The sequence below is a fragment of the Gracilinanus agilis genome, chromosome 2 (assembly GCF_016433145.1).
Source record: "Gracilinanus agilis isolate LMUSP501 chromosome 2, AgileGrace, whole genome shotgun sequence".
In the NCBI taxonomy this organism is placed as follows: Eukaryota; Metazoa; Chordata; class Mammalia; order Didelphimorphia; family Didelphidae; genus Gracilinanus; species Gracilinanus agilis.
In genome coordinates, this window is record NC_058131.1 from 597,139,519 (window position 1) to 597,164,038 (window position 24,520).

A 24,520-nucleotide genomic window follows, 5' to 3' on the forward strand; every position below is an offset into this window, starting at 1 on the left:
ATAGATTCCTTTCTTCTAGTAACTGGTACACAGTAGGCATGAGTATTCTTTGCTCTTTTAAGGTAATAAACATGTCCTTCTTTTCTTTATGTAGAGATTTAAATCAGAGGAGATAAGAGGCAGTAGAGTCTCCCTGAGGTAATATTTTACTTAAATGATGGGTTCTTTGGACAATTAGGTAGCACAGCAGATTAAGAACCAGGCCTGAAGAAGGAAAGTCCTGGGTTCAAATTTGGCCTCAGATACTTCCCAGTTGTGTGACTCTGAACAAGTTACTTAACTCCAACTGCCCTTTTCACTTTTCTCCCTTGGAATATATTCTTAGTCTAGATTCCAAGATAGAAGGTAAGGGTTTAAAAGAGATAAATAAGTGATTCTTTATCTAAGAACAAAAAACTAAAATAATAATAATAATAATAATCAAGGAACAGCTATGCAGTAGAGTGGAAAGAGCACTAGACTTGGAATGAGAAGTGTCCAGGTTCTAATCTCACCTTAGACACTTCTTAATTTTGTAAGTCATTTAATCTCAATTATCCAGCCCAGTGATGGGCTTTTAGACCTTTTAGAGATGGAGTACTGGGCCCCACCACCCAGATCAAGTGCCCCTCCCTCCACCTTTATCCCACATAAGGGATAGAGAAAGCACTCCCAATTGGGCTGCTGGGCAGAGGGGCAGGTGAAATGAGGAATGTCCTCAGCAAGTGTAGAGAGGGGGAGAGGAATGGCCTGAATGCTCCGCTGCTCCCCTTCAGCTCTACCATCTCTGAGCTGCCTACCTTACTTGCTGTGTGCTCCCATTGGGTTGATAGGCAGAAGAGTGGGTGATGTTAAAAAATGTTGTCAGGCATGGTGAAGATGGGGAGGAGAGCAGCTCTGTTCTAGTCCCTTTGACTTTCTAGTAATGAACTCTGGGTGGGTGGTGGCCTCATGCCCACAGAAAACATTCTGCATGCCATCTTTGGTGCGTATGTCCAACGTTCACCATCACTGTTATAGCCCTTGCCACTTTTCTGTCTTAGAATTGATACTAAGACAAAAGTATGTTAAAAGCATCAAAAATGGCATTTCAATGTAGTTGGTTGCTATAATCCTATGCATTTTATTTCATTTAAAGGCTGCATTCTGAGAAGAGATCCATAGGTTTACTAAACTGTCAAGTGGGCCAGGGAATGAAAAAAAAAGATTAAGAACCCCTGTGTTAAACCCTTGTGACAACTCAATTTTCTGATTGACTAAGAAGTTTGAGAGCAGCCAAGAGCATGCTCTTGGAGAAACAATGGGTTCCTGTAAATGTGTATATTAGCCTGTCCTGTAGGATAAGCACATTACCCCGAGCTTACCCTCTGGAGCTGGGCAGATAATCAACCTTAAGTTGTATTTGTTTCCTAGCCATACTTTCTTGTAGGTCCTGAACTGTCACCTCAACCTGGCCTCACCATCTGTTCTCTGGCTAGTTGACTCCCTGGGAATTTTGCATTATGAAAATCTGTTGTGCATATACAATGGTTCTGTCAACTTAGGTTGTTTTGAGTTCTGTGACCTAAGAACGAAGCCACTTCCTTCTTCCTTTTCTCCAGCCTGGTCATGCTCATTTATAAAGTTCTGAGTGCTGTGTCTTCCTGATCGTGCCCCATTTTGCTCTAGCAGCTTCCTGAGTCATATTTGCTTTTCTTGCCCTTATAGATATTCTTATCCTTCATTCACATGCCTACTGTTCTTAGAATGCACAGTGAATGGAGGAGCTATTTGCTAAATATCAAACACCATGCTTCGTTTTAGACTTTAGAGCTCACTGTGCCCCAGGCACTAATATTATCAGGGCTGACATCATTCACTCCATCTGATTGCCCCTATCTCTCCATTTATCAGTAATGGATCAGGGATTTTGGAATAATTTTATCTTCTGACTGCAGCTTTATAGATTCTCCTTGAAGAAGTGACTCAATTTACTTTTTTTTTCACTCTTTCTATTTTCTTCCTCATTCTCAGACCCTTTTTGCAGTTGGTTTTGAGTTTCAAGATCCTGTAACTGATAGTGAATGTTTTCTGGTAACCAGTTGTTTAATATCAGCTTTTAACAGCTAAACTATATCTATGTATAATGCTGAAGAAATGAGTCACTGAGATAGCTTTCTTCTTTAGGGTATGTCGTCCTTCATTTGACCATGACTATGTTTTAGGTATGACAACTAGAATTTCTGGCTAGTGATCAGGGCATAACAGCTCTGTGCTTGCATTTTGACAAAAGACTTGGACTTAATGGCCACAAGGACTACATTTCCCAAAAAATCAAAGGAGGTATTCCCCTTCTCAAGGAAAGGTGTAGCTGCCTTCAGCTCCTTAGAGTTTGAATCAAAAACCCATTTCTTGAGAATTATGCTTGAGGAAGTCCTCATTTATACAGTCCTATTTGGAACCAGTTTATAATTGAAATGAATGAACTTTTCTGAGTTATATGAACAAGTGAGGGGAAGACTGGTTAGACCAAGTGCCCTTATCTTTAAAGCATAAAATGTGGAATGCCTCTTTTCTTTTAAGTTTGTAATTTCATAGGGAGAAAATGGCAGTTATCATCATTGCACTCTCCTTTATAAACAAACTAGGGCTATAAAATCCATTTGAGGGATGGCCTTTTTTCAGAGAAAGGAGAAACTGAATATATTGCCAGCTAGTGGTAGCTGTCCATCTGCTAAATCTCTCCACACACAGGGAGCAGCTGTCATTTCAGAAATGCTACAGTAGATAATAAGATAGGGTGCATTTCATCTTCAAATACTTAAAACAAATCCTGGGGAATAGCAGCAGCTATTTCTCTGACTACAAGAAATCTCTGATGTTATTAACACAAAATGCCAAAAGGATTTGGAGATTTGAAGCCGATAGATTTGCTTTAAAAGGAAAAAAAAACACTCGGGGTTGGTGTAGTATGTATTGTAATAATCTATAGTTGCATATACATAGGTAGTGCTGAAGCCACATTCACACACTGAGATGTCATGGAGATTACAATCACATACATGGTTCAGAGCACACATTCATGTTTGTGTGTTCCTAAAACCCACAGGAAACATACAATGTTATTTTTATTCTTCAAACCGATAGCCTTTTCAACTTTCTTCCTCCTGTGGCATGACAATTCTACTAGTTTCCAATGCCTGTGTCAGTGGCTATATTTGCATGGCTTTGTCAGGAAAGTATGTGATAGAACATGCTGGTAAACACGTTTTAATTGGAGATGGCAAATCAAATAATAACTGTAATAGTTGGAAACTTGGTGAAAACTGGTTGAGCTATGCCAATATCTAATCACCTGACATTCCCTGTTTCATGTTTGGTGTTCAGTTATGACCTCTGGATATGAATTTCTAATACCACAGGTAGCTTAACTTTTTACTGGTTACTAATAGATTTTAGTGCTTTGAAGAAACCCCTAAAGCCACCAATTTTGGCCTTTATGGCTATATATTCTTTGTCTCTTAATTTGTGTTGCCTCTCTTTCTCAAGACATTCGAGGATGGAGAACATCCTGATCCAAAGCACAGAGATGGCAGAGCCGAATGTGCCATTTATTGGTGAAACAGAGAATGACAATATTTAGCTGAAGAATGGAATACATTACCAAAAACATTATGAGAAAAACTCAGGAGTGTATAGTGGTAATAGATTGTGCAGACCTTGAATAAAAGGTAAAGGTGTTTGAAGTTTACTAATTAAGAAATAATAGATTCAAATCTGACTTCAGTCACATCTTAGCTCACTACCCCTGGACAAGTCACTTAACCTCAACTGCCTAGTCCTTCTGCTCTTCATCCTTGGAACCAATACTTAGTATGGATTCTAAGACAGAATGTAAGGGATTAAAAGAGAGAGAAATAGCGGAACTCCTAATTTGTCTTTTGAACAGCCCTATCATTCTTTAAAGCTCAATTGAAATGCCATCTGCTCTGAAACCTTTCATGATGACTTTGACAATAATGACCGTTTCTCTATAAGACCTCACATGACTCTTTTTCAGCCTTCAAATACAGTAACATTACAATATTTTGTGTTACAGTTGCCCAAGTATGTACCCTATTTCCTCTATCATATTAACTTTTTGCTGGTTTCTCTAACAAATTGTCAGCATTTCTTTCACTCTGAGTTTACCACTAGGCAAAATATAAAAGGACACAGCTTGAATCTCTTTTCTGGTTTCCAGGAGAGTTAACTATAGTGAATTTGCATAGCTCTGTATAGTACAATGGAAAGAGAAAGAGCAAAAGTGACAAAGAACTCTTCATAACAAAGAAAAGTGGTCCCATGAAACTGTTGTAAAAATGAGGATATTCCAAGGGTTGTTTTGAGGATCATAGGAGATAATATTTGTAAAGCACTTAGCACAGGGCTTGGTACATAGTAGATACTTAATCACTATTTATTTCCTTCCTTCTTTTAAGAGTTCACTTCCCATATTTATGTCTATGGTTTCTAAATCTATCTATATATTTCTATACAGTATCTCAAGTTACTTGTTGGATATTACTAACTGGATGCCCCATATATGTTCAAAGTTACCATGGCCAGAATGGAATGCCTTGTCTTTCTCTGAATGAAACCTATTATTTAAACTGTTCAGTTTCTATTAATGAAACTGTCATCTTTCAAGGAATCCAGGCTCAAAACTCCAGTCATTCTTGATTCTTTATTCTCCCTCACTCTCCTTACCCAATCAATTGACAAGTCATATTAATTTTATTTCTGTATCTTTTGAGTCCATACCCACTTCTCTACTACTACAACCACCACTCCATTTCAGCTTCTCTTTGCCACTCCCCTAGATTACTGCCTTAACTCTATTAATTTCTGCTCTTTTTTCTCTTCTCCTTCCAATGTATTCTACAAAGAGCTGCTAAAATAATTGTTCTTAAAACACATATCTTGTCATATCATGCTCTTACTCTCAATAGCTCCCTATTACTTCTAGGATGAAGTGCAAACTCTTCAGTTTGGTGTTAAAGACCTTCACTTTCTGGCTTCATTCTTTCTATTCTTTTCTAACATCACACTTCTTCATGTAATTTATGTTTTCCCTGGGCTATCTAATGCAGGATTCACTAAAGATTTAGACTCAGGTTTAGAATACAATAAGACATTTGTGAATCCATCAAACTGGTCTACTTCCTGTTCTTCTAGTTCAGAATTCTCTTGTTCACTTCTGCAGCTTTTAATAGGTTCTCTCACATGGTCACAAATGTACTCCCTCTTTGCCTCTACTGTTTGGAATTTTTAGTGTCCATCATGGTTCAACTCGGGTTCTCCCCAGATCTCCCAATATATTAGTTTATTCTCTTCTCAAATTATTTTGCAAACAGTTCCATAAATTTTATTTTTCTCCACATTGGAAGGCAGGAACTTTTTTACCTTGCCTTTGTAGCCCTGATACACATCCTGCTATCTTGTCCTTTGTACACCAGTGATGGGCAAACTTTTTAAAGAGGGGGGCCAAAGGAAAGGAAATTCTCATCTGTCAGTCTGTTTCTAAGGAAACTCTTTTTAAGTTTCATTGTATGGTATCCTACTCATTGTATTCTTCAGATTAGGAATGTTGTCTCTCAGATGGATAGAACATTTCATGGGGTGGCATCTGTCCCACAGGCCATAGTTTGCTCATCACTATTATACACAATTAGGAAATTCTTGTTGATTAGAATTGAATTGATGCATTACTAGGTAGGAAGAGATTAAGTGGAAGTAAAATGAGTTTATTTCTGCTTTTTTTTGTTTTGTTTTTGAGTTTTAAGAACTCTAGCAAAAGTATTTCACATTTCTCAGGCTCAAGTATAACAACCTAACATGCAATGTAGATAAAAGCTATAATGAAGGTAAGGAGTCCCCATTTACAAAACCATAGATTTGTTTACAATACATAGTATTAGCAGATCTTTGGTTGTGCTGTTATTGGTTTCAGTATTCTTCAGTGAGTTACTGAACTAAGCCTCTAGAGAATAAATTGAAAGGTATATGCTCAGACTCTAGTATACATATACTTTTATTTTCATCTTTGCAAATAGAAATGCTTTTCTTAGGGACAAAGGCACCTTTCATCATTTCTTTGAGCTGCAAAAATCACAGTACCAATGGAGATCTAGGCCAAGGAGAATAAACTCAGAGCATTTAAAGGAAATCAAGTGACTATGAATTTCATGGACATAAGCATCTTGGATTCAAAGAAAAGAAATTCATTTAATCTTAGCAAACACATACAAAAGCGAGTCTTGGCTTCCTGCTTCTTTTATTTGCTATCAGCATTAAAGATCTGCTTAATATTTTACCTTCACCCTTGGTCACGAAGTGGAACAAACTAAGTCTTATCACTAGATGTCATCACTATTAAGAAGAGGAAGGAAGATGAGAGAAAGGAAAAAGAAACCTCAGGCAGGGAGATTCATGAAACCTACAATTGCTCGAGTCAAAACATTTTAATGGTAAAAAACAGAATTAATGATTAAGCTAAAGAATTTGAGCTTCCAGTAAGCAGTAAAAAGGGACTGATAAACTACAAGAAGCAAATACTTAAAGATGGTTTTAAGAAGTCAGAAATGGGAAAAGAATGGATAGAGGGGATGTGAGTCTTCTCTACATTCTGGGTTTTAAGAAAAGAAAATAGACATTGCTATCATAGAGTCTCCCTGCTTACTTATCAGTATTCCCATATAAAATGCCACACTTTAGATGACATACTTGTGATTAAAATAAGCAACAGAATCATGACTAAATCTTATCTGGTAATATAAATACCTTTCTTTTATGCAAATAGATTTAGGCTTGGAGCCATCATTGCTTCCTACATCATTTATATATCATTCAAAGATGAGAGCATGGTCAGTAATTGACCTAAAGGTAGAGAAAAATATCCAATAAATAATCTTGAGTTTGAGACAAGTCTCCTCCATAGATCATTCTTGCTTTAGAGCAGTGATTCCCAAAGTGGGCGCTACTGCCCCCTGATGGGTGCTGCAACGATCCAGGAGAGCAGTGATGGCCACAATTTTTTGTATTACATTCTATTCTGAGTTCAATAAATAGTTTCATAATTTCGAGGGGGCGCTAAGTAATATTTTTCTGGAAAGGGGGCAATAGGCCAAAAAAGTTTGGGAACAACTGCTTTAGAGTACCATTTTAGCCATTATCCTAACAGGGGTTGGCAAGGTATGGCTCTGGAGTCATATCTGGCTCCACCTCCCGACCATCCAGTCCTGGCAGAGCCCCAGGATGTGCCCCAGGGGGCCCTTCAGCCCCCGCCCCATATTCCAGTGCCTTCTACCTCCATCCTCCTCCTTCCACAGGCGATTATGGCTCTCAAGGCCAAAAAGGTCGTCAACTGTTGCCCTTAAAGATCAGTTTCCTTGGCTCTAATACCATGCCATACACACACCATCCTGAGGTTTCGGGAGGGTATTGGGGCAAAGTGAATTATATCAAGTGGCTATTATTTAGAGTTATCTAGAAATGACTACATTTTATTTCTGTACTCAATAAAATATATGTAAACCACATAGTAGCTATGCTGTATCAGATCTTAAAAATTCTTTGAACTGAGTAGCTCAAAGAAAGATATGTTTTCAAGATGGACATGATGTGAAAATAATATCATTTAATCCCCAACTACTATGGGCTGACAAGGGCCATCTCTTTATATTTGGTTTCTTCATTTGAATTGAGTTAAACAAGAACAATAAGTCCCTTTAGAAATCACAGAGATAGTTTCCTTATTGCATCAGCACCTCTTGAGAAGTTATGCTAGACAAATATACTGTTGCTGTAAGTCTATAAATCTCTCTTGAGAGGTAAGACACCTGATGTTAAGTCCACAGAGAAGTAAGTCTGTGTGCTTTTTGAGATAACATGTTCTATTGGAAAGTACATTGGGCAGGTCTGGATTCTAGACTTGACTCTGCAGATAATAGACTTTGTGTTTTATCTCTTGATCTTAAAATACAAATGAGAATTTATCCTAAATGGGAAGATGGGTATGATATTTTTTCTATATAACTCTATAAGCTAAGAAGGAAAAAGACAGTCAATCTTTAGTAAATCCACAAGCTAAAAGATAAGCAATGCACAAGGTAAAAAAACAAAAACATTAACAAAATTCAGAGTTTAATCTTCAAGAACTCCCACTAATGCTTTTCACTCCTTCCCAGTCCCATTTACCAGACACAGCATTGGAATATATAATACATTTCATTAGGCTATGGGAAATAATTTTTTTCTAAAAAGTAAGATGAATGTTTGTACAATATTTAATTATAAAGGAAATTATTTTTTATTAACCAACTTAAAGAAATGTAACTCATACATGTTTAAATTAACATCTATATTACTTTAAAATTTTGAAATTAGAGCTAAATTCCAATTTATGGAGATGTTGGAGCATGCCTTGGCATGTGTTACACATCCTATGCATACATGTATAACATGCAATCAATGGAAGCAGCCTCACAAGCTTATGATCAGGATATGATGGTAAAAACCCCTGTCTGGTCCTGCTATGGTTATGAATTGATTTAAACTTTCTTACCACCTTACAAGCATATAACAAGCAGTTGAAATCCCTGATTCTGCCTACTCACAATAATAAAAAAAAGTTATACAAGCAAAAGAGAATATTAGGGGGAGAAAACTGCATAGAGCTAGATAGAATGGATGGAGATTTCATATACAAGAGAAAAAAGACTAAGAAACTTTGTTGGAGTCAGTTCTCTCCCAATGGAGTTTACTCTGGGCAGAAAATAAGCCTGAGCCCTATATACTGAGCATGGCTGAGGATTTCAAGCCTCAGGATTCTGTGTGGGATACAATAAGGGATTAGTTGGAGAAAACATAAAGGCCAAGAATTGAGCTAAAACAACTTGGAAAACAAGAAAAAAGGGTCAAATGACAAAAATTCCGTTGAAAATTTACATAATTTTAGCTTCCAAGCAGATACAAAAATTGAGAATCATAAGAGAAAAATTGGGGGAAAAAAGGGAAAATTTCCCACCAAACATCGAATAGGTATTCTATCAAGGACATTCAATCAACAATCATCAAGGAAAAAGAGAATTTTATAGGTTTGTCAGAGATAATAAAAAACCAGTAAGAAGCTCTAAAATAGATCAAAAGAAAAATAACACTTAAAAGCTAAACGTTTGGAAATATTTGTAAGAAATCAGAATTCTTAAAGCAGAAATAATGAAGACAAATAATATAATAGAAATATAGGAAACATAATGGATGATCTCTCCAAATTTACAAAAGGTTTAAAAAACTGAATGAGAGATATTAAACTAAAAGCTTCAGGGGACAGCTGGGTAGCTCAATGGATTGAGAGCTAGGCCAAGAGATGGGAGATGCTAGGTTCAAATCTGACCTCAGACACTTCCCAGCTGTGTGACCCTGGGCAAGTCACTTCACCCCCATTGCCTACCCTTACCACTCTTCTGCCTTGGAGCCAATATAGAGTATTGACTCCAAGACGGAAGGTAAAGGTTTTTTAAAAAAAGTAAATAAAATAGATTAACTACTAGTTAAAATTTGGCAGAAGAGAAGCAGAAGATTATACCTTTGAGGATACATGAATGACATATCATCCAAAGTGACAAACAGAAAATAAAATTCATAAGAAAAGCTTATATGTCATAGACCTAGAGAAAAACAGCAATATCAGATTTTAAAAAGTTGAATATGTTACCATAAGAAATAATAAAATAAAATTGACCACAGTGTTTGAATACAGACAATAAATAATTCAGTGATTGACTCTATACATTGCTATCAGATAAAAGTACCATGACTCCACAGTTGGAACCTAAAGATTTGTAGTGTTAATTGTTTAGAATTTTGATTTTTTTAAAAATACAGATTTTTTTTTCAAGCAGCCAAAAGACAGCCTTTCTCTATGAAGGAACCTCAATTAAACAATCCAAGATTCTTCTGAAAGCATGAAGAATCATAGAAAAAAAGGAATAGAATATTTCAAAAAGCAAAGAACTTCAAGATGTAATAAAAAATAATATGCTATAATATGGAACATAAAAATTAATGGGGAAAATGTCCCTTCAATAAAGAATCCTTTACCTTCCATCTTAGAGTCAATACTATATATTGGTTCCAAGGCAGAAGAGTGGTAAGAGCTAGGCAATGGGGGTCAAGTGACTTGCCAGGGTCACATAGCTAGGAAATGTCTGAAGTCAAATTTGAACCTAGGATCTCCCATCTCTAGGCCTGGCTCCCAATCCACTGAGTGACCCAATTGCCTCCTTCAATAAAGAATTCTTAAAACAAAACTAAAATTGTTGGCAAGTAGAACATTCAACTGCAAAATCTTTAAACAAAAGAAAAGCAAAAAAGACAAATAATAAAACACTAATAATTAAATCAATCTCACAGGGTTTTGGTCTATTTTTTTAAATGGAGATTAGACTAAGAGGTTAAAAAAGTCCAGAGAATTAAAAAAAACAGAATAGAGGAATATTTCAAAGGAAGAAGATGCATAACTTGATATATCTGGTACTTTTTTTAGAAAAGGAAAAAAATGGAATGTTTTATCAATATAGTAGTGAAAAAACATGACCTTGGAGAAGAGCTGAAAAAAATGTAACCTCCTCCATCGTTCCAGTAGGACTACAAGCTGAGACATTGCATACTTTGTCAGACTTGGTCTATATGATGGTTGGTTTTACTAAATTGCTTTGCTTTGTTATATGATATGGTTTTGGTTAGCTGGGTAGTAGAGGAGGGGTGGCACTTATTGGTAAAAGATGATATCAAAAAAGATATCAAAAATGTTAAATGATGAACATAAAATTGAAAATATCCAGCACCTTCCACTTACTAATTATATAACTTTAGGTAAGTCACTTAGTCTCTGTCTTTCAGTTTCCTCATCTGTCATATAAGGGGTTTGAATTGACTTAGTCATTCTTTGAAGACTTCCTCTTAACTTCAGCAAATTTTGCACATCCCAATAAAACTGTGATTGTATCCTTACCCTGTAAACTCCTTGTAAGTTGTAATCATTCCTTTTCTCTTTTTTTTAAATATACTTCCATAGCACCTGGTACATGATCCAGTGCTTCATAAATACTTGTTGATTAATTTAGAAGCATTTTAAATGAGAAAATACATAATGGCAAAAAGTCAGAATAAATGGAGAGGGAGTACAAAATCAGGAAACCCTGGATTCATATCCTGCATCTGCTGATTACTAGCTTTATAAACATGGGCAACTCATTTAAACTAATTGAGCCTCAGTTTCCTTATATGTAAAAGGGGGATGATCATACCAATAGCAACTACTTTACACAGCTGTAGTGAAGACCAAGGGCAATAAGGTTGGCACCACTTTTATTTATTTTAAAGTATTTTATATAAATGTAAGTTGTCATTATCATTATAATTAGTAATGAAATCTGCCATTATGACTTCATATTTGGCTATTTATGCCAATCTAGTGATATATGTGAGTAATCTTATTTATTAAATGTGCAGAGTGTATATTTTTTGCTTATTTATGGAGTTAGATGCAAATTCAATGAAGTAGGTAGGTGGCTCAGTGGATAGAGAACTGGGCCTGATGTCAGGAAGACCTGAGTTTAAATCCAACCTCAAACACTCACAAATTGTGTGACTCCGCAAATCACTTAACCTCTGTTTTCTTTTTTCGACTGGAGAAGGAAATGGAAAACCACTTCAGTACCTTTGCAAAGAAAACTCTTTACATATTATGGTCAGGATCACAAAGAGTTGGAAATGACCAAACATATACATTCAAAGATCTCTTAGAAAAATCTTGTAGACACAGCCAGTACCTTCTTGGGATTTGCTGCCAGAATTTGAAATTATTGAATGAGATGATCAATAACTTTCCTTACAGCTCAAAAATTCTTTGAATTTATGGAATTAAGAGTTGTGACCTATTTCAAATTATCTGTACACTCCCTTAATGAAGTAAAATCTTAAAAACTTCTATCAACTTAATTGCCTAAAGATTCATTGAATCATAGATTTAGAGCCTGAAGGAAATTTAAAGATTATCACTTACTCCTAATTTTACAGATGAAACACCACAAACATATAAATCCTGAGTCCCAGGGAGGTGAAGTGTTTTGCTTGGATTCACACTTGTGGATTGGATTTAAACTTAGCTCTTCCTGACTCCAAATTCAGTGCTTTATCTAGTATACAGTAGCATATCTTTGATTAAAGGGAAAAGAATCTCAAGAAATCCCATAGACTTGCTCTTCAGGTATATGTGAATATGTCCTTGTGTGTGTGTGTGTGTGTGTGTGTGTGTGTGTGTGTGTGTGTAACACAATTCTGTGTTTCCTCCAAAGTTCCTGATGCCAAAGAATCAAAGTCAATATGAGTGATGATTACTTCTATTCCATGGGCTGTTGAAATTTATTTGAAGACATTAAAGGACAGATATGTAGCTCTATGGGAATATACAATTTATTACTGAATTGGTGAAAGTCAGAAGAAAGCTAGATTCATTATTTGGATTGTTTGCTTTGAGAACATTTTTTTCAAATTCTCTCCCTTATTTTTTTGGTTCTTTCAGTCACAGATGTTCCCTGAGAGGGGAGGATCTCAACAGACAATGGCTTTCTCCTAGTTCTCAACACCAGCCAACTATCTACCATACGAAAGGCCTCTTACACTATTTGAATAGCATTGGTCGGACCCCAGTGGTGAGTCTTTATTTTGTTACTCTGCAGTTTCAAAGAAAATAAACTGCAATCAGATAACAAGCATTTTCCACTTGAAAAGCATTACTAATAGTGAGATGTTTTAGTGGGTGAAGAACCCAGTTCTAGCCTTATATAACAAAATAAACTTGCTCACTTAAGGATCTGGATGGGAGTTAGTTAGTGACCCAGGACCTATATTAGAAGTGTCAAAATGACCATGTAACACCCATAATTAAAACACAATAAATTACTCCAAGCAGGATTTGAAGAAATAGGACCACAGTAATTATTATGAAATGCATTGTAAAAAGTGCCAGAAGTAAGCCAGGTAAAGTGAGCAGTTTCTCTATTATTTCATGTGATCTGGAAAAAATGCTTTTCCCCTTTAAGGTCTTTAGTTTTGCCATTAACAGCAATAACAACAATCCAAAAGATAGGAGGTTATCAGTGCAATGATTCACTTAATGGGCACCTTGCAGATTGATACAGACCCTCCACTTAGAGGAGGGCAGCTGAGCTCCATCTCAACCCTCATTTAGTACCCTGATTGGAGGGCATCCCTCTGGGTGGTACAGTAACTACTGGGTAGGGAGATTTGGCAGCAAGAGGAGCAAGGAGGAGAGACACCCTCTTAGGGCTGGTTGGCACCTTACCTGACTCATGTAAAGAAAATCAACAAGGCAGGATTCCTTTCTGCTCTGACAACCTCTAATTGAAGAGAAGATTTATTTTAAAGCGTGACAGGTGAAAGGCTTGTTTAAAAATATAAATAAACATTAATTAGCTATAAACATGACAGCCACAGACTTGTTTCCTGCTGGGACCATCTGAAAAGTGGGTGAGAAACAGCTGACTACTAAATGCTATTCACAGTGTTACAAAGCTCTTTAATGGGCTCTATATCACCTTTTAGTTAGCTACCTGGATATATTTAGTCAACCTCCTGAAGATACCATAAGCACTGTCATTTGTCCAGTATTTGTGCCTGTCTTATTCAGGGAAGATTTTCCCAGCTCTGAAATAAAGAAGCATAAATAACTTAGACAAACCATTTTGAGGTTCCATGGATGGGGATAAATTAGTTTTCAGCTTTCTATTAGACAAAGACAATATTTTCTTGAGTTCCCCCCTCCTTTTTTATAGGACAGCAGATTATTTTTGTGATTGCTCAATCGTTAGGAGTAGTCAGGTGGCTAGCATAACAATGATACCCAGTAAAGTCAATGCCCCAAATGCTAATCACACATTAGCCAGCAGTCTATGGAGGTAACCTCCACTTTTAGAAGTAGGGGGAACAGCAGGGCTCTTCCATCACAGTATATCCCTTAGGCATCTGACACTTAAATACACAAAACAGAATTCATTATCCCTCCCTATCTCCAAACTCAACTCTTTTTTTTCATTAGAGACCACCACCGTCTTTCAACTTTGTAACCTCAGAGCCTTGAACAACTTTTCATACTCCTTCACCCCAAATATCTAATGAGTTGCCAAATCATATTCATTCTACATCTGTAATATCTCTCCCTTGTGTTTCCTTCTTCATACTCATGGCCACCAGTGAAGAACAGGTTCTCATGAACTCATACCTGGACTGTTTTCTTTGTCTTTGAATTGGGCTTCATAACTCAAATGTCACTCCTCTTAAATTCATCTTCCATCTAGTTGCTAAATGTCAAAATGATATTCATAAAATAAGATAACACAAAACATTTAAAACATACTTTAAAGATTTATTGAATACTAGCTAGCATTAATATTATTGCTATTATTATTAGCATTATTATTACAATAGTTGTAACTATGCCACTCCCCTATTCAATAAATCCAATTATATTTTATTATATCTAGGACAAAATAAAAATTCTTCTGTTTTGCTTTCAAAACTTCTCACAACCTGACTTAAACCTACGTTTCTAGTCTTATACATTCCCATTCATGTGCTCTTTGATACAGTCAAACTGCCCCTTTTGCTCTTTCTCATACATGCATGACATTCAATTTCTTGTCACCATACCTTTGCATAGACTGTCTCCCATATTTGGAATGTACACTATTCTTATCTCTGAATTCTTTGTGGGTATCCAACATGGCCCGACACCTGGGGCAATTTGCAACACAGGCAATCTATCTTAATCAGGCATAGTTATGTGAGTGAGTGGAGGAAAAGTAGAGAACAGGTCCTTGAACATTTGTATAGTAGCTTACTAGGTAAAATGGGGGTTGGAATGGGGTTAATATTTCCTTCATTTAGGTCACTGATATGGGAAGAAGAGTATATTTCCAAAGTGGTCTTCCCTATGTTATGGAACCCTATGCACCCAAAGATGTTAATGCTTCTGTAATAAAGTCCGGATTATCTCATTCTATTCTCTGCTATCATGCTTGTTAATGTCATCTAGAATTTGGGACATTGCTTTTGAATCTATGGAGTTTGTTGGCCCTTTTTGACCAGCACCACTGGTATATAAGTAATAATCAGAAGTTTAATCTTCATGCTAATAAATGCCAGTGCATGACTTTTTCTTCCTTATTGATTATCCTGGTCCATAAATGTTGTTCTCATCTGGGGAATATTGCTAGGGGGAAGCAAGTTTGCTCTACTTCTTGGACACTTCAGAGAAGCCAGGAATTTGCCAAAGACTTTAAAATTCTTTTGGATTTCAATGAAATAAACTTTGAATGAGGCACAAAGAATAAGAGTCTTGCAAGGCTGAGGCCACTCAGAAAGAGAGAGAAAATACATTTGGATGGAGAGAGTTTTGGGCTACAGAATGAACATGTACAGGGATGGGATGGAGTGAGGTAGTGGAATTTACAAACTGGGACATCAAAGGAAATAAACCAGACACAGGAAGTACCTAACTGGTTAATTTGAGGAATATAAAACAGTTGGTAGTTTTTCTCAATGTATGTATGAAACATAAATTATGTAACTATTTTATATGCATTTTATATATGCACATGTATATGCCATGTATTGTAGAAGATATCCATGTGTACCCACACAGACCTATATGCATGTACACATAGGGGCATAGATATCAGAGAAGATACATACTTGCATGTGTATATATGTATACACATACATACATACATACATATATACATGCGTATATATACATACATTTTCTCTAATGCCCATGCTCTTTACAGAGGCAATCTTGTGACTGAGTTGGTTGGAATAGGTACAGCATGAGAAAATTATTTAACATCTGGCCCATCTCAAGAATGATGTTGGGTACTTAAATTAGATTCATATACAGAACTAAGCTGTTATTTCAGTCTCTGGCTCTTACCTCAATGTCGAGATTCAGAATTGTAGTACTAGGAAAGGTCATTTATCTTTGTATCCTCGTTTCTCTGTACAACCCATACAGGAGAGTTGGTAAACTTATTTCTCTGTCTCTTTGAAGAGCCCATTGATTTTAGTTTACAATTCACATGAACTGCCTTTTTTTCTACTGGGAAAAGAACTAGGTGTTTTTTTTTTCCTGCTTCTTTTCTCTGTCATTCTCTGTGAGACTCAAGTGGAATGGAATTTGTAATTACTCAAATAATTTTCCTGGACAACAGTTTGGCCTAATTCAGTCCTTGTGGCATGTATTTTCTAAATTAATCATCCTCTTTGAAAATAGGAGCCAGAGAAAAAGGCCAAAAAATGTTGGCATTTTCCAACTTAAGCTGGTGAAATCCTGTGTTGTTTTATTGAAATTTCTAAGGAGCTACGGACTCTCTGGACACCATCTCTTCTATTCTCCAAATCTAGAAATGTGTAAAATGATACAAATTTCTCTGACCTTGCCACTACTTCTAAATAGTCTAACTTCTTCCTTTTAACCCAGACCATTCCCTCTGCTCTGGACTCATTTTCTCTTCTTCAAAATCTTGACTCAGTAATTAACTCGTTTAGCTTAACAATGTTTTGTTTTGTTTTACCCTTGAATTGCTTGTTGCTTCTATTTATCCCTTTTTAGATGACAATACTAGATTATTCTCAATATCTTCTGTCTCATTCCTACATATGACTACTTAAGCCAGTTAGAGGAAGTCATGAAAATCTGCTGACTGAATCCTATAAAAATTTATGTTTTATGAACTCAACTAGATCTTTATATGCTGCATGGTAATACTTTTCCTCTTTCTTTTTTTTAACATTTAATATTTATTTTTTAGAAAAGTTAACATGGTTACATGATAATGCTTACTTTCCCCTTCACCCCCCAAAATCTACACCCCATAGCTGATGAGCATTTCTACTGGTTTTAACATGTGTCATTTATCAAGACCTATTTCCATATTATTGATAGTTACAATGGTGTGATAGTTTTGAGTCTACATCCCCAATCATGTCTGCCTCAACCCATGTGTTTAGGCAATTGTTTTTCTTCTGTATTTCCACTCCTGCAGTTATTCTTCTGAATGTAGGTAGCGTTCTTTACCATAAGTCCCTCAGAATTCTCCTGGGTAATTGCATTGCTGCTAGTACAGCAATGAAATGGTTTTGACTATATTAAACTAAAAAGCTTTTGTACAAACAAAAACAATGTAGTCAAAATCAGAAGGGAAACAACGAATTGCGAAAAAATCTTTACAACAAAAAACTCTGACAGGGGTCTAATTACTCAAATATACAAGGAGTTAAATCAGTTGTATAAAAAATCAAGCCATTCCCCAATGGATAAATGGACAAGAGACATGAATAGGCAATTTTCAGGTAAAGAAATCAAAAGAATAAATAAGCACATGAGAAAGTGTTCTAAATCTCTAATAATTAGAGAAATGCAAATCAAAACAACTCTGACTTATTGGTTTTAGAGAATCATATTTTTTAATTTCCAATTAGTTTTTGATTTACCTGTCCAGGTGCCCTTACTAATTACTATTTTTATTGCATTATGATCTGAGAAGGTTACATTTATTATTTCTGCTCTTTTGCATTTGTTTGCAATGTTTCTATGCCCTATTACATGGTCAATCTTTGTGAATGTACTATGTACAGCTGAAAAGAAGGTGTATTCCTTTTTGTCCCAATTTTTTTTCCACATATCAATTAAATCTAATGTTTCTAGGAATTCATTCACCTCTCTTACCTCTTTCTTATTTATTTTTTGGTTTGATTTATCTAGATCTGAAAGAGGAATATTTAGATCTCCCACTATTATGGTTTTACTATCTATTTCCTTCTTGAGCTCTGCCAGTTTCTACTTTATGAATTTGGTTGCTATGCCACTTGGTGCATACATATTAAGCAGTATTATTTCCTCATTGTTTATACTGCCTTTAATCAGGATGTAATGACCTTCCCTGTCTTTTTTAATCATATCTATTTTTACTTTGGCTTTGTCAGAAATCACAATTGCCACTCCTGCCTTCTTTTTCTCATTTGACACCCAAAAGATTTTGCTCAAGCCCTTAACCTTAAACTTGTTTACGTCCACCCGCCTCATATGTGTTTCTTGTAAACAACATATGGTAGGATTTTGGTTTGTAATCCATTCTGTTATTTGCTTCCTTTTTATGTGTGTGTTCATCCCATTCACATTCAGAGTTATAATTATCAGCTGTGCATTCGCTGACATTTTTGTATTCTCCCCTATTCCTACCCCTTCTTCTTAAACTATTTCCTTTTAAACCAGTGGTTTGCTTTAAGCTGGTATCCATTATCCCCTCCCTTGATTAACTTCCCTTTCTACTCCCTTGTTATTCCCCTCTTTTTGTTTTTGAAGGGCTAATGAATTCCCTCCCCCTTCTTCTCCCCTCCCTTTTTTGACCTCCCTACTCCCCTGCTCCCTTTGGTTTATCCCTTCTGACTTTCTCAGTAGGGTTAGATAGAGTTTTATAACCCAATGGATAGTATAGCTACTCTTCCCTCTCCGAGTTGATTACACTGAGAGTAAGGTTTAAAAATTACCTCTTGATCTCTCTTCCTCTCCTTCTAATAATAGTATTTGTCCCTTCCCCTTCACATGCCCTCTTTGTGTGTAATAGAATATCCTAATTTTTTTATTCTCAAATTTCTCTTGGTGTCCCCTGCTATTCACCCCCCCCTCTTTCTCATCCCCCATATCATCTTAGACCATTTAGTATTCCACCCTCTCCCTATGAATTATTCTTCTGATTACTATAATAGTGAATACTATAATAGTGAATAGAGTTCACTACAGAGAATTATACATAGCATTTCTCCACATAGGAATACAGATAATTAGATCTTACTGAGGCCCTTAAAAAGGCAAATTTAAAAATTATGAGTTTTCTTTCTTTCCCCTCTGTTTCTTATGTACCTTTTCATCTTTCTCTTGATTTTTGTGGTTGGATATCAAACTTTCCATTTAATCCTGGTCTTTTCTGTGCAAATACTTGGAAATCTTCAATTTTGTTGAATGCCCATACTTTCCCCTGGAAGTATATTGTCAATTTTGATGGGTAGTTGATCTGTGATTGAAGGCCCAGCTCTCTTGCCTTTCTGAATATCATATTCCAAGCCTTGCGGTCTTTTAGTGTGGAGGCTGCCAGATCCTGTGTGATCCTGATTGGTGCTCCTTGGTATCTGAATTGTCTCTTTCTGGCTTCTTGTAAGATTTTTCTTATACTTGGGAGCTCTTGAATTTGGCTATTATATTCCTGGGGCTTGTCTTTTCTGGGTCTAGTGTATAGTGTGATCTATGGATCCTTTCAAAGTCTATATTGCCCTCGTGTTGTAGAACTTCAGGACAATTTTGCTGAATAATTTCTTTTAGTATGGAATCCAAATTTCTATTAATTTCTGCTTTTTCAGGGAGACTAATGATTTTCAAATTGTCTCTTCTAGACCGGTTTTCTTGGTCTGTCACTTTCTCATTGAGATATTTCATGTTTCCTTCTATTTTATCAGCCTTTTGACTTTGTTTTATTTGTTCTTGCTGTCTTGAGAGATCATTGGCTTCTACTTGCCCAATTCTTGTCTTTAGAGACTGGTTTTCTGCTATATTCTTTTGATTTCCCTTTTCAATTTGGTCTATCCTGTTTTCCTGCTGTTTGATTTTGTTCTCCAATTTGCTTATCAATTCTTCTCATTTGGGGGCATCTTGTTCTAATTGCCTAATTCTAGACTTTAGAGACTGATTTTTGGCTGTAATCTTTTGGTTTTCCTTTTCAATCTGGTCATTTCAGGTCTTGGATTTATTTGCCTCACTTTCCAATTGCGATATTCTGCCTTTTAAACTGTTATTTTCTTGTCAGATCTCTTCTATCTCTCTCATAATTTCAGATTTGAACTCTTCAAAGCCTTGTGATCCGTTTTCATTATTTTGGGAAGGTTTAGATATGGTTACTTGTTTGTTCTCCTCTGCTGTTTGCTCTGTTGTCCGGATTTTTTCTGTGTAAAAGTTGTCGAGTGTTAAAGGTTTCTTCCTCATCTTTCTCTTCTTGGGTTCCTGAGTCTGGCTTGCTATTGTGAGCTGCATGCCCACTCAGCTTTATCCTCACGCCCAGGGTCTGTCTGAACTCTTTATTCTCCTGAGGTCTCAGGTCTAGTTGTTCTCAGGGTCAAGCCTCCTGGTGGTCCCCTTGCTTTTTTTTCTGCCTGAAGCTCCTTTAACAGTCTCAGAGAAATGCTTCCACAGTTGTACACCACTCTGCGCTGCTTCCCCACTCAAGGTCCTCGCCTGCGCTCAGGATCCTTGTCCGTGCCTGCGATCTACAACCGAGCCTGCACTCAGGGCCTGTGTTCAAAGTCCATGCGTTCTTTAGCCTCTTGGGGTCTTAAGTCTTGCTGCTCTCAGGAGTAGGCCCTGGAGCTGCCAATGACTTAATGGGTACCCCAAACTTGCTCTAACCCTTCTGTGTTGGCTTTGGCACTGTAGGTGGTTTAGGGGCGAGGGGGTTGCTTAGCTCGTGTTTTAGTGAGAGTTATTTCACCCCTTTATAGCATGGAAGTGCCCTGATTCCATGTACCTTCAATGCTGTGTCCTGTTGTGGGGTCCCTTTGTTCATCTGGATTTGTTTTTATGTCTTCTTGAGGAGTCCTATATGAGTGGGTTAGGAGAGGTCAAGCAGCTGCTTTTTACTCTGCTGCCATCTTAACCTGGTACCTCCCATTTTTCCTCTTTCTTGATAAACCTTCTATGTCTTTTCTCTTATTTACTATTATAAGTCCTCTCTTTTTCCCTCAAGTTCTTAACATGATAGCTTTAACTCTCACTTGCCTCAGCAGATGACCTTGCAAAATATTTCACTGAAAAAATTGAGGCTATATCTCATGTACCCTCTCTTGTCTTTAATACTATGCTCCAAATTGTCTCAATATTATTTCCTGTTCTCTCTTGTTTGCTCCTATCTCAGAGGAATTGTACCTTATCTTTGCAAATGGCAAACTCTTGACTTATGATCTTGAACTCACCTCCATCTTCTCTTCTAGAGTAGTGATGTCAAATGTACAACCTATAATACTCTGTAATATGGCTGGAACCAGATTAAAATGTAATTGGGGTCTAGATAACAAAATAAACAAACATTTAATATAACATAAAATGTTAATATGTAGCTTTTAAAATTATTTTGCATACAATGTCCAATACACAATATGATTCTTATGTATAGTTTAGTAGCTATTTTTTTATTTGAACAGCACTGTTCCTGAGAAACTGGTCAGTTCTTTTATCTTCTCTTTATTTCTTTAATTTTCTGCCTTTACTTATCTGCTAGCCTTTTCACTACTACTTATAAATAAATCCAGATTCTATCCAACCATTAAAACAATAAACATTTCAGATTTACTATGCTTTATTTCTTTTCAGTTTCACATAGCCAAACCTCAAGAAAATAGAATCAGCATTTGTTCTTTCTATTAACTTCATACTCATGCCTTAAACACTTGCAATCTGGCTTCTGACCTCTTCACTCAACTGAATCAAATTTTTCTCTTTTAGGATACCAGTGATCCATTGACCAATGATTCTGATGACTTTTTTTTTCAACATTTGTACTTCTCAGTCTTTTTGCATCCTTTGACCCTGTTTTGCATCCCTTCCTCCTTGATACACACTCAGCCCTTGTTTGTTAAGACATTTCTGTCTCCTTGTTCTGTTCTTAACTATCTGGCTATTCCTTTTTAATTTCTTTTGATTAAGCAGCATCCTAGTCTAACTTTGCTATCTTTAGGTGTACTTCAGTGCTTTGCCCTAGGGCCCTCTTTTATACACACACACACATACACACACACACACACACACACACACACACACACTTCCTCTCCACTCTTTATATGCTTTTTCTCAGTGATCTCATTAGCTTTAATGGGTTCAAAGATTTCCCCTATGCAGACAAGTACCAGATGTTTATCTAGTTCCAGTCTGTCACATGAATTCCACTTCTTTGTCAATTATCTGTAGATCATTTCCAACTTGATATTTCTTGGCATCTCAAACTCAACATGCCTAAAGAAAACATTATATGTTCCTGAAATCCTCCCCTCTTTCCTAAGTTCATTCTTTCTGTTAAGAATGCAACCCTTCCTCTGATGACCTAGGTTTTTCACCTCAGATTTATCCTTAATCCATCCCTTGCTTAACCAACCAGTTTACCTTTACAATATTTATAATCATCCCCTTCTCTGTACTTACATAGGAATGATCCTAGCTAGAGCCCCCTTTGTCTTTTACATGGACTTTTTCACTATCATTGCAATTGGTCTCCTTGAATCTAGCTAAATTCCTCTTTCATATATTCTCTATTCATTTGACAAATTTAGGTTAAAGTGCAACTTTGTTCATATCATGTTCTTCCTCAAAGCATTCCAGCAATTCTCTTTTTCCTCCTGGATAAAATATAAACTCTTCTGTTTGGCTTTCAAATCTTTTAATAGTCCGACTATATTCTGCCTTTCCAGTCTTGTTGTATGTTTCTCCTTCCCATATTTTTCATTCTGACTATAATAGCTTGATTGCTGTTCCTCTTTTGTGACATCTTCTGTTTTGCTTCCCTGTCTTTGTACATGCTGTGCCTTATGACTGGAATGCCCTCCCTCCCTACTTTAACTTCTAAGAATTCCTAGCTTCCTTCATGCTCCAGCTTGTGAAACCTTGTATAGAAAGCTTACCCTGATCCATCTATTCATTAAGATTTTCCAATAGGAAATTACTTAGTATATATAGTTTAATTTTCAGTAAAAAATTTGGTTTCCTTATCTTCAATAATAATAATAAGAGCAAAAACTAGCACTTACAAATTTAGATTTTGCAAAGTATTTTACAAATATTATATCATCTCATCTTTACAAGAACCCTGAGAAGTAGTTATTATTCTTCCAAGTTTACAGATGAGGAAATTGAGCCTGAAAATGTTAAATGACTTTCCCAGGGTTTCATGGCTAATAAGTGTCTGAGACCAAATCTGAATTCAGGTCTTCCTTGACTTCAAGGACAGTTCTCTATTCAGTGTCCCTTAGCTAACTGTATAGAATATAATTTCCTTTAGATTCAAGATTGTTTTCATTTTTACCTTTGTATCCTCCATGTAAAACACAAAGCTTGGTGCATAGTAGTCTATTATTGTTCTTTTTACTGAATAATATTTCTGATCTTGAAAACTCATAGTTTGTTTTCTGAAAATAAAATTTCTCTCCTTTTCTGATGGAAAGCTTAATAAAATGCTTGCTATCATAGATCAGTGAGAGAATGTTAACTGGAAGACTCTGATATAGTGAAAATCAAAGGAACCACTTTCTTTTCCCATGTAGCTAATATCTCAGGAACTTACCCAATCATGGGGCTCTACACTCATCATAATACATATTTAGAAAATTTGCTGCCATTCTGTAGTGTATTCCTCTCTTTCTATGCTCTAATATCCCTCATGTCTCCATTGATTTTTACCTTTTGTCCTGTATATTGAATTATCCATTGACTCCATTCACCATACTTGTCTTTTCCCAGCCCAAAACATTCCTCTCAGCTACCACTCCCTTATATGTATTGTCTTATTCTTTTAGAATGTAATGTTCTTGAGGTCAGATCTAGTTATCCTTTTTGTATCTATAACTTCAGCCCTTGGAACAGTTCTTATCATTTACTAAGCCCTTTAACAAATGCTCTTCCCTTTATTTTTTCGCCCTTCCATATTGCTCTAAGTAATATAAAATGATGGTTTTCTGGAAGTGAATTTTAGCATCTTTGTCTCAAGGAATATTAGACATATTGCTTAAAGAAATAATAATGGGGGTAGCTGGGTGTCTCAGTAGATTGAGAGCAAGAGATGGGACGTCTGAGTTCAAATCTGACTTCAGACACTTCCTGTCTATGTGAACCTGAATAAATCATATAACAGCCATTGTCTTTCCCTTACCTCTCTTTTGCCTTGGAACCAATGCACAGTATTACAGAAGGTAAGGGTTTTTTTTAAAAAAAAGAAATGATAATAATAACTCCCAATAACATTAAAACTTACACTATGCAAATTGCTTTCCTTACCTTTGCAAGCACTTCACCACTGTCATTTCAGCAGTGAGGAAACTATGGCTCAAGGAGCCCATGAATTACATATTCAAGGCCACATGTGGAATATTGGCAAAATACTTGAAATATTTTTTTTATTCCATGTCAATTTTTCTCCCTATCATAGCATACCGACTTCAGTATAGAAAGGGGGGGAATTATTTTTTCTTTCTTACTTTGAAATTTATTTTTCTTACATTTTAAATTCTGACCTGTCTCCCTCCTTACCTTCTTCCCAATAAAGAAGGTGCCATTTGACAAAGATACACACACATATATACGTATAACACATACACACACACACACACACACACACACACACATATAGAA

At 36.2% G+C, this 24,520-nt stretch overlaps 1 protein-coding gene across 1 annotated transcript in view; it reads left to right on the forward strand.

Annotated features, from left to right (window-relative positions):
- Nucleotides 1-24,520, forward strand: part of AGBL1 (AGBL carboxypeptidase 1) — an 832,111-nt gene that overhangs the window by 387,762 nt on the left and 419,829 nt on the right. The window contains exon 19 of the mRNA XM_044660138.1: nucleotides 12,587-12,716. Coding sequence (XP_044516073.1) covers nucleotides 12,587-12,716 — 130 coding nt within the window. The remainder of the gene's footprint in view (nucleotides 1-12,586; nucleotides 12,717-24,520) is intronic.